Raw genomic sequence first — 20,173 nt, 5'->3', positions numbered from 1 at the left:
TGTTTCCCATCTTAAAAATACAATAAAACTTCTCTCGGCCCCATATTCCCTGCCGATCTATCTCATTGCAGGGAAGCTCCTCAACAGTTGTCTCCATATGCAACCACTTCCAATTCCTCTCCACCCATTCTCTCATTCTCAATGGGGCTCTCATTTCTAACACTCGAGCAAAACTCTTGAAAAAATCACTGATGACCTCTATTTTGCCACATTCAAATGATGAATTCTCAGCCCTGTTACTCAACTCAACAGATAATCATTCCCTTCTTAAAACGCTGTTTTCATTTGGATTCCAGGACCCTGCTCTCAATTCCCTACTTCACTGGTCATTCCTCCTCGATCCCATTCGCTTGCTCTGAAGAGTAATACTTGGTCCTTGGACCTTTGTTCTTCTTTATTTTGATGTCTATTAGGCATCTCAAGTAAACTCCTGATTTTCTTTCTCTGAAATTTCCTATAATCCTCCCCAAATCCTCCTCCCACAATCTTCCTCCCATAGTAAATAGCAACTTCTTTCTTCTACTCTCAGGCCACCAGCCTTGGGGTCATCCTTGGCTCTGCCCTCTATCACCCCATCCGTTAGTGGCTCTATCTTTTACGTTCAGAATCTGACCTTTTCTTGCCTTCTCCATCATTTCAACATTTTGGTCCCAGCTGCCACCATCTCTCAAATGGATTATTACTATCACCTCCGAACTGGCACCCTTGTTTCCAAGCCTTGTCCCTACAGGCTATTCTGCACACAGCATCCAGAGGGACTCCTTTAAGAGAAGGTCAGATCCCATCATTCTTCTGAACAAACTCTTTCACAGGCCACCGGCTGTGGTAGGTTTGCAAAAAGGCTGCCACAATGGCTGTGTCTCCACACTCTTATGCGCTCTGTTCCACACTTCCCACTAGGCTGACTCTGCACCTGGCTGTGACACTTGCTGTGGCCAAGGTGACAGTAAAAATGTGAAGCAAGCAGAGGCTTGAAAAGTACTTGTTCACTGGGTCTTGTCCCATGCTGCTGCTGGGAACACTTCCACTACCACGTGAACAAACTAGGTGAGGCGCCTGGAGGACAGTGACCATGCGGAAAGAAGCCTCGACCATTCCCATTGTTCCAGCTAAGTGAGGCCAAATTAGATCCTTCAGCTCCAGATGAGCTGGCCCAGTCCGGAATAAGAATGTGGCCAAACTACAGAATCATGAAAAATAATATTTGTTGTTTTAAGCCACTAAATTGTAGGGTGGATTGTCACCCAGGAAAAGTTAATTAACACATTGCCCATTTCACCCAGAACAAAAGCCCATGTCCTAACATAGCCTACAAGGCCCCACACGATCGGGCTGCCCTCACCCCATGCCACTTCGCTTATAGCCTCCTTTGCACTTTTTGCTCCCTGTGCCTGGAATGTTCTTTCCTTAAACATCTGCACAATTTGCTCCCTTACTTCTGTCTTCGCTCTGCTTAAATGTCACCTTCTCAGAGAGACCTTGCCTTACCACCCTAGTAAAATAGCCCTGGCACTCCCTATCCATCCCCCTTATCCTACTTTATTTTTTGTTTTTGAGTTATTATCTAACAAATATGTTAAATATTTATTTCTTGTCTGTCACTCTCTCTCATACACACACACACACACACACACACACACACACACACACACGAGACACCAGAATTTATGCTCTACAGGAGCAGGAACTTTGTCTGTCTTGTTCATTACTATATCCCCAGCACTTATATTAGCGCCCACAATTTTTTATCACCAGGAAAATAATGGAAATAGTACTTCTGCCAAATCTGGTATCTAGGTCTGTCACCTGGAATGTTTCTAGAGGCTGAGGTGGCAAAAGTGGCAACTGAGCTCCATAGTGGGGCGTGTCAGTTAACGCAGGCTGACTTCCTACAGCACTCATGACCTCGAAAACAGTCACACAAATGCCTGTTAAGGATTTAGGGAGAACAGCAGAATGCTGGCCTGCCACTGGCTAGCTCAGAGCTCTGTTCCTTTGGACCTCCCCTCCCTCCCCTTTTGTTCCATCCTTTCCCCATCAGTCTGAAGACCAGCTTGTCAGATCACTAGTTTATTCACCAAATCATTGGGAAGAAACAAAAAACACTAAGAAAATATTATCAGCATAGAAATTTATTTCAATTCAAAATAATATGGTTATATTTAGAATAATGTAATAATTATCTAAAGCAAATATCATCATTGGCTCTGAAACAGGTCTAAAGATGTCATTCTTTTGAAGTCAAAAAATATGTAGTAAGAATGTACAAGGAAGCAAAAAATATAAAAACAAGTCTGCTGAGTGTTGGGAGTTGTAGGGGATATTCTAAGACACCATAACTGAGTCCACATTATAAACATGCAGCAACAGGTTCTCTTGCTTTATCAACTCCCTAGAAAATAAAGCAGTAACCTCGGCAATGCCGTAACCACTTGGTTAACAGGACAAACTTCCTGAGGGACACAGGTAATAATTCACTATATTTCTCTTCTCCTCACACCGATTCTTTTCTTTCCTTTAAGATGGGTTTCATCCTGTTGACAAAATATTTGGTTTATTTGTAAGGTAAATAATATCCTGATTGAAGTATCCAACGATTTAAGTGAAGATGCTCAGGGATCAAACTTTTTAAAGTTAAGGTCAACTCAGCTAGTTAGCAGAGACCATCAGTGAATGTAGGAAAAATTTTTTCAGATAATATACATTTGCTAAAAAGACAGAAAGAATAAGCAGTTAAAAATGGGTGAAAAATCCTAGGGACTAGTGTGACCTAAACAATCAAAAGCAGACAGGTGACCTTTGATTAAATCCATTTACTTGCGGAGTGAGCTAGAAGGAGGCGCCAAGACAGAGTTTGGTTCCCAACAGTGTCCGTGGCCCAAGGGCACACTCAAAAGGTCTCCTCTTCTCGTAGAAACTGGAACACAGATGAGAAGTCTTTCTTTGAGTAGCCCTTTGCACACATCGTCCTGTAGAGCTGATGGGCCAGACTGCCGAGAAGGATTGGACTCTTTGTGCTGGTAGCAGAGTCTTGTGCCAATCCCAGATCCTAAATCAAACAAAGGCAGGAGAGAACACATTGAGACTGGCAATAAAGCCTCCCTTTGGAACTGTGGTTCTTAATGCTTTGGTTTCAAAGAAGGAGAAATGAAGTCTGAAAAAGATAAGATGCTTATAAGCACACTGGGAAATTATATATTTTTAAACAAGTGCTTTCATATAGCTGCAAAATGGCTCTAGATAGAAACTGCATTCTGAGTGTTCTTTGCCTTCCTCACCCTCCACAAGACCTATTTGTTTTGTTTTGTTTATAGGAAAATCTGTGGAAGTCTGTAAGATTGACATAATAAAAAATAAATTTTTTCTTAAATGAAATGTGAGGGGAAATAAAATTGTAAAATAGGAAACATACTTTTAAACATTACTTCATCCAATAAATATTTAAAGTTGTGCTGACAAAGTGCCAGAAACTGGGATACAATAATAAACAAGATAGCTGCAGCCCACCCAAACTCACAGTCTACTAAGGAAGAAAGACAATTAAATAAACATTTCTATAATTTGATAGGTTAAGTATTAATACTATCATGGGAGTCAGGAAAGGGCAGTCTGGGGTACTGGAAAAGGCCTTCCAGAGAAGAAACAGATATGCACAGATGTGGAAGAGCCGTGGGCGTGAGCTAGGCAAAAGCATGGGTGTGGCATAGAGGCAAGGAAGACTGATCCTGGCAGAGGGAGCAGCAAACATGAAGGTTTGCAAGTAAGAGAGAACTACAGACAGATGTACAGTGTGACAAAAACAAAGAGATGGGAATGAGAAATGAGTCTGGTAAGGCAAGCAAGGGTCAATCAAGGGCCTTGTAAGATAAGCTGTAAAGACAGACTTTAATAGACTCCCTCCCTCCAAGAAACTGAAATTATCAAAGAAACTTAACAGGAGAAGTGACATGATGAGGTTTTTACATTTTAGAAAGCCCACTCTTGCAGTGGCATGGAAAATGAATTGGAGACCAGGTAAGGGCTGCTGTGATACGGTATGAATGAGACTCAGCCATGGTACTGGCAGTGGGGGAGAATTCAAGGCATATCCATGCAGCAGAATGGATGAACGTCAGAGGAATAGGGAAAATGAGCCAAGAGCAAGCACCCTGTGCTTTATTACACTTCACAGATAAGTATGTGCTCTTCTTTTGTTGTTGTTGTTATTTTGGCTTTTTTTCCTTTACAAATTAAAGGTTGTAGCAACCCTACATTGAGCAAGTCTGTGAGCACCATTTTTCCAACAGCAGGTGCTCAGTTCATGTATCTGTCACATTTTGGTAATTCTCACAATATTTCAAATTTTTCATTACTATTTTATCTGTTATGGTGATCGGTGATCAGTGATCTTCGATGTTACTATTGGAATTGTTTTGGGTGCCACATACTGCACCCATATAAGGTGGTGAACTTAATTGATAAATGTTATGTATATTCCGACTGCTCCGCTGACAGGCCATTCCCCGTCTCTCTCCCTCTCCTCTGGTCTCCCTATTCCCTGAGACACAACAACATTGAAACTGGGCCAGTTAATAACCCTGCAGTGGCCACTAAGTGTGCAAGTCAAAGGAAGAGGCGAACTTCTCTCACTTTAAATCAAAAGTGAGAAATTATTAAGCTTAATGAGGAAGGCATGCTGAGAGCTGAGATGGGCTGAAAGCTAGGCCTCTTGCGCCAAACAGTTACCAAGTTGTGAATGCAAAGGAAAAGTTGTTGAAGGGAATTAAAAGTGCTACTTCAGTGAATACCTGAATGATAAGAAAGCGAAATAGCCTTCCTTACTGCTGATATGGAGAGAGTTTGAGTCGTCTGGATGAAAGATCAAACCAGCCACAACATTCCCTTAAGCCAAAGCCTAATTCAGAGCAAGGCCTTAACTCTTTTCAATTCTATGAAGGCTGAGAGAGGGAAGGAAGCTAAAGAAGGAAAGTTGGAAGCTAGTGGAAGCTGGTTCAAGAGGTTTAACATAAAAGTGCAAGGTGAAACAGAGAGTGCTGATGGAGAAGCTGCAGCAAGTTATCCAGAAGATCTACTGTAATAGCTAGCTAAGATCACTGATGAATGTGGCTACACTAAACCACAGATTTTTCAATGTAGATGAAACAGCCTTATAGTAGAAGATGCCATCTAGGACTTTCATAGTTAGAGAGGAGAAGTCAATGCTTGGCTTCAAAACTTCAAAGGACAAGCTGACTCTCTTTTTAGGGGCTAATGCAGCTGGTGACTTTAAGTAGAAGCCAATATTTAAGTATCATTCCAAAAATCCTAGGGCCCTTAAGAATTATGCTAAATCCACTCTGCCTGTGCTAAGTGGAACAACAAAGCCTGGATGGCAGCACATTTGTTTATAGCATGGTTTATTGAATATTTTAAGCCCACTGTTGAGACTTACTGCTCAGAAAAAAAGTTTCCTTTCAAAATACTATTGCTCGTGGGCAATGTATTTGGTTGCCCAAGAGCTCAGATAAAGAGGTACAAGTAGCTTAATGTGACTTTCATGCCTGCTAACACAACATCCATTTTGCAGCCCATGGATTAAGGAGTAATTTCAACTTTCAAGTCTTATAATAAGCTATATATTTCATAATGCTATTGCTGCCACAGATAATGATTCCTCTGATGGATTTGGGCAAAGTCAATTGAAAACCTTCTGGAAAAATTCACCATTTTAGATGCCATTAAAAACATCATGATTCATGGGAGGAGGTCAAAATATCAACATTAGCAGGAGTATGATTTTAACCCTCATTGATGACTTTGAGGGGTTCAAGACTTCAGTGGAGGAAGGAACTGCAGAATGAGTGGAGCCTGAAGATGTGACTGGACTGCTGCAATCTCATGATACAACTTGAAAGGATGAAGAGGTGGTTCTCAAGGATGGCATGAGCAAAGAAAGTGGTTTCTTGAGATGGAATCTACTCCTGGTAAAGATGCTGTGAACGTTGTTGAAATGATATCAAAGGATTTAGAATATTGCATAACTGTAGTTGATAAAGCAGCAGTGGGGCAGGGCCTGAGAGCACTGACTTCAATTTTGAAAGATGTTCTACAGTGGGTAAAACGCCATCAAACAGTATCGCATGCTACAGAGAAATCTTTTGTGAAACAAAGAGTTAATCAATGTGGTAAATTTAATTTTTGTTGATTTTTAAGAAAGTGCCAGAGCCACTCTGACCTTCACTAACCACCACCCTGATCAGTCAGCAGCTATCAACATGAAGCCAAGACTTTCCATCAGCTAAAAAGATTATATGACTTGCTGAAGGCTGAGATGGCCGCTAGCATTTTTTAGCAATAAAGCGTTTTTAAATTAAGGTATGTACATAGTTTTTTAGACATAATGCTATTGCACACTTAATAACAGTATAGTCTAAATGTAACTTTTATACATACTGGGAAACCAAAAAATTTTTGACTTGCTTTATTGCAGTGGTCTGGAACAAATCCATAATATCTCTGAGGTATGCCTGTAGCAGGTGTATATATTCTTACTTTGCTAAGCAGGGAAAAAAAACTCAATTGCGGGGAATAAGCACTATGCAGAAATCCAAAAGCCTATTGGTCTAAAAAGTATTTTCTACAGTTGAGATCACAGATTTTCTAAAGTTGAGATCACAACTGAGAGGAGGCCAACAATTTGCTTTTCAAATAAATGACTTAATGAATTTACACATAAGTCCATATATATTGTTAAAGCAAGAACATGTACTTAGAAATAGAATATCATGGGAAAAACCCTCTTTTCTTTCGTGATGTATATATGCAATGTCAATGCATAATAATAATCAGAAGATTCTTACTGCTCCCATTCTAAGGAGTTGGCAAATTAACATAAATTTATGATTAAGAACAAAATTTTACCGGCTCATATAAACAAACCCAAGCACACACAAAGACACAAAAATCCTGGCTCATTCTCCTCATCCAAAAGGCCAGGAATAAAAATAAGGATTTTTATCTAAGTTTTTAGTCACTTCCAGTGAGAGAGTAAATCACTATTCTAGTAATTTTTCCTTCTAGAATAGACAAATGCTTTGTTAAAAGGAGGGGAAGAAAGCAAGGGGAGAGGCAGAGCAAGAGGAGAGAGTGTTATTAGACTGTTAAACATTTCCTCCCTCTCTTGATTAGTCTCTACATTCACCATACCTTAGCCATGAGTGTTGTTCCAAATCCACCCTGATAATTATTAGCTGAGGGAACTCCCTCCATCACTCCGGGTACAGGATTATAAGTATCACTTGACCAACACCGTCCTGAGCTCATATTTAAGATTTTTGCCAATAGTTTTGGGTCAAGCCCTAACCTGTCAAAGGTCAAAGAAAAGAAGTGTTAAATGTCAGAATGTACAAGCCATGTGTGACTTATTTACGTATGGAGACACTCCATCTTCTCTCTCCATTTATTTAATGTCTTCTAAAATCAAAGCAGATTGATATGAGAGTAAAGAATCCAATCTTGAATTATACAGTATTAAAAGCTACTGATCAAACAAGAACATTTCTGAGCCAGAAATTTAGAGAAAACCTTCTGTACTATCCTACTATTAAGAGGAAATAATACATAATTGTACAATAGCACTGTTGGTTTATCACACTCATGGGTTTTCTAGTCTTTTGGACATTACTGCATTTATGTGTCACCTAAGGACCTTAAACGCATATGATAATCTAAATTCTACATTCTTTACTCACAAATGATATATTTCAGACAGAAATATTGACAGATAAACGATGCATCATGGGAGTCTGTGTGGATGCATTTATATGTATGCTTATTCCTTGAGCTTTTATGAGAATAATGTAAGAGATGAGCCATGAGTAGTAAAGGAGCTTAAGAGAAGTTATCATTATAAAAGAAAACATTTCTTGCTGCAAACTTTTCCTTATTTATTAAATCTTCATTAGACAATCTTGCTTATGAAGCAAGTCTGCACAGAGCTGTGACATATGCTATCTATTCAGAGACATGCATTATAGTTCTGGGTCAACTGCTGATAAGGTTACTGATCCTGATAAAACAAAGCTTGCCCAAGCGGAAACATCATTTGTTCTATCACTGGGCTGATGGCATAAACGGCTGTTCGGTATGGACCCTAGGAAAAATAGAATCAAAATGCTCCATTACTTTGATTCTAAAGACATAATGCAGTTTGGGAAGCACAGTTTTGCTAAATATCAGTGAATCAAGTTTCAAATGAAACTGTATACCTAGCAATTTATTTGGTTTCTTTCATACAAAGAGTCATTATAAAACAACTGTCATAAAAGCTTTCTACTTTTTCTTAAAACCAACCTCTTTCAAAAAATAGAAAAACATTGAAAAGAGACACTCATGATGTAAATGTTAAACAAACTGCATTTTGGCATGTTTAAGTTTTTCTCCACTTTGCGTGTTCAAAATATATGTCTGTTTACTTCCAAATCTGAATATCATGACCAATAAAACATGTTTCCAATGCTACAGCAGGGGGCTAGGGTGAATAGCCAAGGATATGTATGAACTTACTACGTAACATAGATGTTATATAATCAGGTTTTTAAGGGGTGGCCACGTATCTGAATTCATATGGTGGCCCATGTTATAATAACGGGTGTTTACCTAGGGTTATAACAGATATAGAAGATTCAATCTAAGTCAGCTATCATACATTCTGTTTAATTGTGGTTTACGAGAGAGAAATCCAACAGTTTCATTCATTCTTTTATAAAGATCCAAGTTTGTTGCATGTGTAGTTTGCTACTGATGTTTTCTTTCCCCTTTCAAATAAAATTAGGCTATCAGTATGCTGTTGTGGCATATGACTTAGGAAAAGATAAAGCCAATGTGCTTGGGGAATAATTGTGAAAAGTAAAATTGCAAATTAACAACTAGTTAATTTGCTGTAACTGCAACTATATTGTCGAAGCACAAATGTTCAAGAACATACATGTGTAAATATGCTCCATAAGGAGAAAATATTTTAGAAACTCCAAAACACTACTTTTCCCCTCAATCACTTTTCCCCTTGGCAATATCATTTAGGGTCTTTCTAATTTAGATTTTCTTTTAAGTTGGCTCATCCCACTTAAAGCAGCAGAGCTCCTCCCCTCTTTATAATCTACCAGGTTATGCTCAGCATTAGCTTATAAGTCTTTACTGCTAAGAAAATGCACACTCTCTTCTATAATAACTCACCAAAATGGTAAGCAAAGCTTATTATCTTAACTTTATAAAGCCCTACATTTTTCTTGAACGTTCGAGGAAAAATACTGGCAATGATTGATGGAAACCCTTTTTGGTGAACATATTACTATTTAGAAGCATCCTGAGGGACACACAAAAAAATCAGGTGGCAGTTGTTCTGTGCTCACTTTTCAAATCTGACGCTTCCCCACCGTGCCGATTCCCTTCATGAGATGGCTACTCCCTCTCCGCATCCCTCCTACTGCCCCCACCTGCACCAAAGTGTATCATTAAAAAGAGCAAGTTAGAAGTGTTTTGCATTTCATCTTTCTGAAGATTCTTTCCCTGGCACATACATAACTGACAGTTAAAATTAGACATGATATTAAAATCAGTTACTGAAGTCCTCTGTCTTCCACTGTGCCCAAGGCTTGTAATGGTCTGAAACCAGCTAGAATACACAGTAATTGTCATTCAGAGAGTCTATCCTAGAACGTCATGCTTCACTGGAGAAGACTGAGTTTCCATTCGAAATCAACAAATTAATCCAAGACAGGTATCTGAAAGGGCAAGTTTAATAGGAAGCAGCTACTGGGCTCTCAACCATGATAAAATGTTATTGCTGTTTCCCTGTAAATTGGCTGGGAACATATGATACTTTCTGCATAAGAGCCCCATTGCTGTTCAGGAGATATACAGCTCAAGCCATCAAAAGGATGACAGTCTGTCAGTCCCCATAATAACTTGCTACTGTATGTGGTTTGAGAGTGCATGCGTGCATGCATGTGGCTTTACAATTGCTGGAATCTTCTCTGATATAAACAGAGAATAAATTCATTGTTCTGTCTGCATATATAATGCATCTCAAATAAACATTACTGTGTCAAATCTACTCACCTCTAATTTTAAATGAATTTTTGGGAGAAGTAAAAATGACACATAAACTGTAAAAAAATTAAAGAGAAGCCAAACATTTGCCTTCACTATAACCATGGCTTTAAAGGCCAAAAAAGTTTGTTCACTTTATATTCTCTGTAAAGTATACTGTCTGGTTTTACATAAGAACACATTATGTCACAAAACTTAGATGTATCACAAGAACAGACCTGGAAATGAAACACCTGAAACCACGTCAGCTTAATCAATCACTCACTCCTGCACCAGTGTTTACTTAGATCTGCTATGGCAGATGCTATGCGTGGAGCCAAGGAGACAATGATAAAGAAGCTAAGAGGAGGCTGTGCCTGCCTACCAGGAGGGCTCAGTTAAGACACACCCAGGTAACTTTTCCCTGAGGCAGGAGAAGCGCCCTATCCTATCCTCTCCTCTCCTCTCCTCTCCTCTCACTCACACCCCCACTCCTCTCCTCATTCATTTGACAAATCTTCATTGGAGTGTCTACTATCTGCCAGGTATGTTCTTAGGAGACAGCAATGGTAGACAGTCATTCTCCTTCAATGGAGATTACATTCTAGGTGGGAAGACAGGCAATAAACAAATAAATAAATAATGCCATCCAGTGAGAAGTGTTATGAAGAAAAAAACATTAAGGTATAATTCAATTCAAATACAAACCACCTCACCAAAACCACAAATAGCAATAATTACCACATACTGATTACCTATTATGTGCCAGGAACTGTTTTAAAAGATTTCACAACCCAGCAAATAGATAGTATTGTTTTGTCACTTCATAAATGATAAAGGCTTAAGTCTGTAGCACAGCTGGGATGTAGACCTAGATAAACAACCAAACTCTAACAATCTTAAGTCTCACTGGGTCATGTGGGTGGTAAATTTAACAATCAACTAGCCAATATGATGGCACTTCATAAGTTGATTAAGAAATTTGGTCAAACTTTTAGCGATTTATTAGGGTATACAACTAAGAGGTTCAGTCATCAAGTGAATGAAATGACAACATCTAAGTGGAGCATACAAGAAACCAAAATATACTGGTGGGAAAGTTCTCATCTTGAACAGCTTTCTAGAAGTTCAAATGTTAACCTTCTTTTGGTGAAAGAACAATATGGTAGTTGCTGGAGGGGCCTGGGCCCTGGATGATAATGCAAATAACTTGTTATACCAATAATATTTTTTTAAAAAATCAATTCCCAGTGTAGCAAAAATAAAAGCAAAATAACAAAACCCATTATCAATGTTGTTTCTACATGATATATAGGACAAATCCTCTCTAATGTAAGTAGGGTACTTTCAGGGCCATAAAACTATGCTTCTAAGGCCGAAGTAGAAACTCAATTAGAAAGTAGAAAGGTCTAATAAAAAAGAATCTCAAAATATATTGTATACCAATATTATTTTACTCTTCACTTTTTTACAACATTTAAAAATTTCACTAACATCCATAAAGACTTACTGTAAAAGAACATAGGGTCAGTAAGAATTTTATACTGCAAGATTTTATTCTTCTATTTTTTAAAAGAAGGGAAACTGTGTTCCAGAAAAACCATTGACTTATGAGAATAAAATTAATCAGAAATGATCACTTCATAGGAATAGGTGACTCAATTTGTAAATGTTGACATTAATACTCTGAAAAAATTTCACTTCAGAGTGAACAGAATATAAATGCGGCTAAACCACTTTGATGCTATACGACTTTGTGGGAATTTACTACTTGGGAATTTATGCTTGCTGATGCCAATTTTCTCTTGCACCTTGCAAAGCCCAATAAATCGTGGTGCTCTCTATACTCTATTAGAGAACAATCCTGTCATTTTAAACCACGTCTGTAAACCATGGAGAAAAGACAATAGCAGAAGCATTCATTTTTAGGGCTTTCAAACCACTGAGAATCTTGGTAAGATAAGGTGATAAAATCCTAATGTTATGAAAATAAGCAATTCATTAGTACAATTTGGAACACTAGAAGCTTATAAATTACTTTAGCACTTAAGTAAAACTAGTGAGTTTCTGCCTTGAATTCAGACTTCTAAAATATATTTTACATTATATATATCAGTACATGTGTACAGTTCTAGAAAACTTAAAACATTTAAAAGTTGCATACTTCCGAATATCATTTTGTCATAGTGGATCAAGGCCAAAATAAGGGGAATTCTATTTATTGCTTCTGCTCTTAACTTCTCCATTTGGAATTTTTTCACTTTTCATTTTCTCCTTGAAAACAAACCCATTAGAGTAGCCAGTGGTTTTCACTTCATTGTACAAATTTTATTCCTTTGATTTGCCTACTGTTTCTCATTAGCTGCTGTTTGGAGAACTTTCACAAGCACTTACCCTAAACAAAACTTCCTTTTAGAAGGGCAAATGATCATCTAATAAGAGTTTTGACAGGAAAATGATTCAGGAAATGCCAGAGGTTACATCGCTATGCCTAAGGAAACATCACTATGCCTAAGGAACATGCTGATACAGTGATGTTCAAGACAAGAGCAGAGAACAGAATAAACTGGCAAACATAAGGGGGTATATTTTACTATAGAATAATGTAGGCTCACCTATGCTTTTACCTTCATGATATATTCATTTATATCCAGAAAAATAAAAATGAAATTCTAAAGATGTATATGCATACTAATTCTGTTGTCAACACCAATTAATTTTATATGTAATTTGGGTTCCAGAAATTTACATTTTCCTCTTCTATGAAATTAGTCTAGAGAATGAACATGAAAACAAGTTACTACTAACCAGTTTTTCAATTATAAGTGACCCATAGCCTAAAACCGGCCACAATACAGATAATACTACTCTGAAAATCTCCCTATATACCACCTATTTTATTAAGGCTTTGTACAGATATGCCTTATCATCGTATAGACATTCAATTTTAAAATGTAAATGGTACAGGATATTGATAAACCAATTAGCGCTGATGCAAAACAAATTCCTCTTTTATCTCAATTACAACATGACAACTTAATAGGTCAAGATAGTTTAACATCTGAGACAAGGGCAATTCAATAAAACAACAGCATCTTGATATGGTAATTAAGAGGAAATGTGAATCCATTACCATGTTTTAAAACATATCTCAAGCACTTCAGCTCTTTTTATTACTTTTATCAAAAGCTGAGATATGAAATATTACTCTCTTTTGTGATATATCTGGTAAGCAGTTTTGGGAAATGTGAAGAAAGCATCTGAATAAAGCACCTTGCTCATTAAGTATTTTCTAAAGTGAGAAATACATATATTTAATATTTTCATGAAATATAAAACATTCAAAAATTAATTGGGTGATTAATCATATGTAGCATTCCTAACCCAAAAGATTAAAGGCTAAAATTAAGACATTAACCTTAAGCATTCTAAAGGATGATCATCTATAGGAAAAACAGAATTCCTGAATCACTTTAAACAAAGTAGGAATGTCATTTTATTTTAATGGAAAAATATATCCTATTGCAAACCACAGGCAGATTAAAAAGGAAGAGTTATGCATATGAATTGCAGCTTTACAAACGCTATCCAGTTTTTATACTGAGAATGAACCACCAAGAACCCTTTTAGTGCAGATTTTGAGGACGATATTTAAAATAGGCACTTAAAAGTAGTCACATGGTAGCATAACACTTGAATTCACTATACATTAAAATTGTGTTTTATACAAATTTGTCCCAACACTGCCAAAGTATGTTTAAATTTTATAGTAAAAGTGTTTCTTGCATTTCAACGTAATAGAAGAAATGGGGCTCCCATATAAAAAGGATAATATAACTTCAAATGCACAGGCAATACATTTTATGGCTATGGCAAAGAGTATTCATGCTCTCCAGGGTCCTATTGCTCGTCCAATAAGCAAAGTCTATTAAAGTTCAATAATGAAGTACTTTCCAAATTTTCCTGGATCAACTCATTTATCTCTCATGAAGTTCATTTTTTTAACATCAGAAAATCAAATAGGAAAGCCCATAAAAATTGTTAGTATATGAAAATGTAGTGTTTAACAAACCTGATTCCAAGATTCATAGCTTCAGCAGTTCCAATCATACTAATAGCCAACAGCATGTTGTTGCAGATCTTTGCAGCCTGAAAATAAATTAAGTACATATTAAATATCTTCATTTTCATGCTATAACTCAGAGGAAGTTTTTCCCTGCCAAATTCCATATAAACCCACAGTGGTGACTGAGCTCCTACTATGGGCTCAGCACTACAGGACTGGTCTTTAAGGGATTGGAAAATGGGAGTAATATGTTACACGAAAAGGCAACAAACAAAAATAAGTAAGTGGTAAGTTGTAAGGAAAAGATAAAAACAGTAGGAGTTCAGAGAAACAAGATCACTGAAGGCAGGAGCAGAGAGGAAGTGGAACCTGAAACCATCTCTTAGAGGCCAAGGCAGAATTTAAGCACACAAGAAAGAGAGCACAAGAGATTGGGGAAAAGATAAAAATATAAGAAGGATTAAATACAGAAGAGCATGGGATATTCCTGGGAACGGTATGGAAAGTAACTCCTGATGCTCAGCACCCCCTGTCATGTAATACCCAGCACCCCCTTGGGACTCTGCAGAGAGTCCCCACCAGCAAGAGGGCTCTGACCAGATGTGACCCCTCAACCTTGGATTTCTCAGCCTCCATAACTGTAAGAAATAATTTCCTTTTTTTAATAAATTAAAAAAAAAATGGGCTCATATGTGCCATGTTTTAACCCTTTGCACTTTGATATCCAGTGTGGGTAATATTAAGTGGATGATGAGGAAAAAAGCAAGCAAGTGCAAAGGGTTAAGCAATGGTGACAAATTTGATAGTTAAGATTGGGTCCAGAGCTAGTTAAGAGCTACAAAAGCTAGGGTGGAGAGTTACAATTTGACATGGCAGGAAATAGGGATCTATTCCAAGTTTCAGAATAGGGAAGTACTATGATGATACAAGCATCTTGACGGAGTTGGTTTAGGTTATAGTGTTGAGCACAGTGGTAAATTTGGCATCCAGAGACCTATTAGGCTCTTTGAGCAGTAAAGTAGGCATAAGATAATGAAAGCAAGAATAGAACCAGGTAATGTGTGGAATGGACACAATGGCCAACAATGAGAGTCACTGAAGCAAAAATCAATAGAGCTTGGAGACTGACTAGTTAACAGTATAGAGGCAATAAATATAATCCAAGATAATGCCAAGTCTTGAGTGAGATAAAGACAGTCCTAATGACTAGGATAAATGCATTAAGAGGAGGAACGAGGGAGCGTGAGTGTGTGTTCAGAGTGGGAGAGAGACAACTAGTTTGACTTCAGAGTTCAGTATTGTTGATCACCACTATCTGTCAATCACCTTATACTTCTAAACGAAATTATTTCCTTTTCAAGAAAAAGATTAAAGTCCATAGGTTTCTTCTACCTGACTGTGCTACAAACAGAGCTATAGCAAATACAGTTGACCCTTGAACAATGAGGGGGGTAGGGTTGCCAACACCCTGCAGTTGAAAATCCATGTATAACTTTGGAATCTTCAAAAACTAATATATAACTATAATGTATAACTAATGTATAACTTTTAACTCTTCCACTGTTGACTGAAAGCCTTACCATTAGCATAAACAGTCAATTAACACATATTTTATATGTTATATGTATTATATACTGTGTTCTTACAATACAGTAAGCAGAGAAAAGAAAACATTAAGAAAATCATAAGGAAGAGAAAATATATTTACTACTCATTAAGTGGAAGTGGACCATCATAAAGGTCTTCATCCTTAATGTCATCACGTTGAGTAGGCTGAGGAAGATGAAAGAAAGGAGGATTGGTCTGGCTGTTTTGGGGTGGCAGACGCGGAAGAGGTGGAGGAGGTGGAAGGTGAGGCAGGAGAGGTGGGCACACTCGGTGTAACTTAATGGAAATATGTAGTCATTTCTGCCTGACATTTTTGCTTTTTCATTTCTCTAAAAAAGTTTCTATATGATACCAATTCTTCTTCCACCATTTGCTATAGTTTCATATCATAGAAGGGTCCATGTCGTAAAATAAGTCTAGAGCTGTCCCGAATAATCAGAATCCTTCTGCGAGATTGTCTGATGTCAATTTGTTTTCTGGCACTGCTGCTTCTTACACCTTCTTCCTCATCGTCTGGCACTGCTTCGGAAGCACTCATCTCCATCAAGGTACCTTCTGTTAATTCCTCTGGGGTGGTGTCTTTTAGTTCTTGAATTTCTCCAAAATCCATATTTTGCAACCCTTCACCCTCACCTTTTTTGTTATATCCACAACCTCTTTTGTGATTTCTTTGATTGGCTGTGTCACAAATCCTGGAAACTCATGCAAAACATCTGGACATAGTTTCCCCCAGCAGGAATTTATTGTTTTGGGCTTGATGACTTTCACAGCTTTTTCTATAATAATGATGGTGTAATCCTTCCAGATTTTCAAGATGTTCTATCAGGGTTCTCTTCCCAAACGTTCATAATGCTTTCCATAAGTACCATGTGTAATGAGCCTTAAAGGTCCTTATGACCACCTGATCTAAAGGCTGAATTAGAGATGTTGTTTGGGGCAAGAAGACCACTTTGACTCCTTCAGTGTTGAACTAATGGGGCTCTGGGTTGACCAGATGCACTGTCCAATATCAGAGAACTTTAAAAGGCAGTCTCTTACTGGCAAGGTGCTTCCTAACTTTAGGGACAATGCATTGATGGAAATAATCCAGAAAAACATTCTCATTGTCCAGGACTTCTTGTTATACAACCAAAAGACTAGCAGCTGGTGTTTGTCTTTTCCTTTCAAGGCTTGGGGTTAGCTGCTTTATAGATAAGGGCAGTATTGACCATAATCCTGACTGCATTTGTACAAAACAGCAGAGTTAGCCTATACTTTCCTGCCTTAAGCCCTGGGACTCAGTCTTCTTCCTAATAAATGTCCTTTAGGCATTTTTTTTTTCCAGAATAGGGCACTTTTGTCCGCATTACAAACCTGTTTAGGCAGATATCCTTTCTCCTCAATAATTTTCTTAATGGCAACAAGCAACTTGTCTGCTGCCTCTTGGTCGACAATCAGCAGAAGGTGCTTCTCCTATTATCTTGACTATTTAAAAAGCCAAACCTGTTTCTAAAATTATCAAACCATCCTTTGCTGACATTAAATTCTCTAGCTTTAGATCCTTCTCCTTCTTTTTGCTTTAAGTTGTCATATAATGACTTCACTTTTTCTTGAATCATATTAGATATTGGTAAGCATATTAGATATTGCTTTCTTACAGCAATCCTGCACCCACATAAAAGCTGCATTTTCAATACAAGACAAAAAGGTATTTTGCAAAAAGTGCAAGGTTTTCACACCTGCTGGAGTAGCTGCAGTGATGACTTCATGATTCTTTTTTTTTCTTGCAGTGGTGCTTACGCTGTATTCATTCATCTTAAAATGGTGAGCAACCACAACTGCAGACCTCAATCTATAGCACATATCAAGCAAATCAACTTTTTTTTATAATGTCATAACTTTTCTCTACTTCTTGGGAGCACTTCCAGCACCACTAGTGGCACTTTGCATGGATCCCATGGTGTTATTCAAGGTTTATGATATTGCACTAAATATGATGAAAAATACACAAGAACAAAAGATAAATTTTTACTGAGATATGTAATTTACTGGAGAGATGCACTGTTCACACAGAGATAATTAGCATCATGTCACACTACCTTTTAAGTGGATACTGGCAACACTTGAACTGACTACAAGAGCAACAGGAAGTGGCTACAAAATTATAGCAATACAGTATGTACTTGGGTTAATTTTATACAGTTATTTAATACAGGATCCTTATATTTGTTTACATTTCTCTTGACTGCAAATGGTGCCATGTATTATCTGTGTGTTCATAAGTTTTGATAAATAATAGCTTTGTTAATATTTTAAGGTAGTGATAAAAGAGACTAGTATCTATATTTTATGCATTCATAAATTAGATTTTTAATTTATAAATTTTTATTTTTTTATATTTCTAGGCCCCATGGTTTGTCTGCAAGTTTTTTCAAATTGCCATGTATCTCCAAAAAATTTTCCAATAAATTTACTGAAAACAGTCCATGTATAAGTGGACCCACACAGTTCAAACCAGTGTTGTTCAACAGTCAACCACAATTACAAAATTAGATGGAGGATAATAGCAGCTCAGACAACATGTATACTTCAAATGGAAGCAGTTTTAAGGATGATTTCAGTAGTCACTGGGATGTCAAGATCCTAATAATCGAACTTTTGATCTTTATTTAATAAGTAAATTGGCTGACATCTGCTTAAGTCCACCAGGAATAATGGAAACTACTTTATTTCAAATTTAAGAAAATCTGAGCAAAGAGAGAATCCACAGATTGAAGAGAATAAAGAGGAATAAGAATGTGGTCAGGGAACAGAAAGGAATTTTAGACAATTTTATATCGAGTCAAGGTCAGTAATGTGAAAATGTTACCTGCCCAGTCCCAACAGCTCCACAATATACCACGCTGGAGCCCATGCATCCCAGCAACTCTTGGGCAGCAGCAAATTCATTTTCGACTCCTCCCACCATAAATGTGAGGTTCCCCAACCGAGCTGCTCCTACACCTGAATCATGTGGAAGAGATAGAAACAAAAGGATACATTTTAAGAAAATATTTAAATAGATAATACAATTAGAGAAAATTCCCAAACCAAATGAAATCATCCAAATTATATTTATGCCAGGCATGTGTAAAACACTCTAAAGATGTAAAGAAATATTTCAGTAATCAAGTATTATTCATGTTAATCACAAACCAAAAGGGACATACATATTCAGTTGTACTCTCATTCTCTCTCTCTCTCTTTTTTTTTTTTTTTTGAGACAGAGTCTCACTTTGTTGCCCAAGCTAGACTGAGTGTGGTGTCAGCCTAGCTCATAGCAACCTCAAACTCCTGGGCTCAAGCAATCCTACTGCCTCAGCCTCCCGAGTAGCTGGGACTACAGGCATGCGCCACCATGCCCGGCTAATTTTTTCTACATATATATTAGTTGGCCAATTGATTTATTTCTATTTATAGTAGAGACGAGGTCTCGCTCTTGCTCAGGCTGGTTTTGAACTCCTGACCTCGAGCAATCCGCCTGCCTCGGCCTCCCAGAGTGCTAAGATTACAGGCATGAGCCACCATGCCTGGCCTTGTACTCTCATTCTCAATTCACCTTAATCATTTTGGCACAATTGTGGCAAATAGACAGGAGAACCTGAAATTAAATTTTATTAGTCCCATGTATCTATTATTCTAGGAAACCTATTCAGTAATACAAAATATAATATTTTATGTAATAGAAAATATACAAAAAGGTTTCCTGGGCCCTGACCAGCACAGGAGCAGCCAGAGGGGTCTGCTGCCCCAATTGGGATTTGGGAATCTCTGGCTCACTTGCTCATTCTCCGAATACTATCTACAGATGAGATCCACAAAAAGAGAAACCTGGCTCTTTGTCACATAAACAAGAAGGCATTTCAGATGGTATGATTCTTGTTTTGTAAGGTAAAGAAAACTATTGCTTATTTAGACTGATTATTCTCATGTGCACTTTCCAATATTATTTGATTTTTCTTTTCCTTTCTGCTATACATATTTTGAGCAATTTATTTCTAGTGGTGTGAGCTGGAAGAAGAAATGTATATTGGTTTGGCTACTCCTGAGTAGCTTTTAACAAAGGCTTAATGCATGTTCATTGATTCAAATGATTGGAGAAAAAACTTCGAATTTAGCACAAAAAACATGTCCTAGACTTGTCCTAAAAAGGGGAGGGAGAAGTTTCATTCATCTAAATTTTTATTAACTATAAAATAAAACTAAAAGTATTATTACTGTTTTTAGTAATCAGAGAAATCTTAATTCATAATTTTCAAGTTAGTTTTTTTGTTGTTCAAAACTTCCAGGAAAGTATGTGAAAGAGCTATGTTAGTACAATTTTTGCCTTTACAACTAAAGACACTGTAATTTTCCATACTACGGTTCTGTAAGGTTTTTTTTTAAATCAAACTTGGCCATTAGATTAGGCAG

General features: G+C 37.4%; 1 protein-coding gene across 1 annotated transcript in view; it reads right to left on the bottom strand.

The window, feature by feature from the left end:
- Positions 1–2,054: 2,054 nt before the first annotated feature.
- Positions 2,055–20,173, bottom strand: part of HIBADH (3-hydroxyisobutyrate dehydrogenase) — a 110,688-nt gene continuing 92,569 nt past the window's right edge. The window contains exons 5-8 of the mRNA XM_012773387.3: positions 18,591–18,724; positions 14,141–14,217; positions 7,186–7,342; positions 2,055–3,049 (exon numbers count right to left, since the gene is read on the bottom strand). Of these exons, the coding sequence (XP_012628841.1) occupies positions 2,891–3,049; positions 7,186–7,342; positions 14,141–14,217; positions 18,591–18,724 (527 nt within the window). The 3' untranslated portion in view covers positions 2,055–2,890. The remainder of the gene's footprint in view (positions 3,050–7,185; positions 7,343–14,140; positions 14,218–18,590; positions 18,725–20,173) is intronic.

The sequence above is a fragment of the Microcebus murinus genome, chromosome 9 (assembly GCF_040939455.1).
Source record: "Microcebus murinus isolate Inina chromosome 9, M.murinus_Inina_mat1.0, whole genome shotgun sequence".
In the NCBI taxonomy this organism is placed as follows: Eukaryota; Metazoa; Chordata; class Mammalia; order Primates; family Cheirogaleidae; genus Microcebus; species Microcebus murinus.
This window is presented reverse-complemented; position numbering and strand designations above follow the sequence as displayed.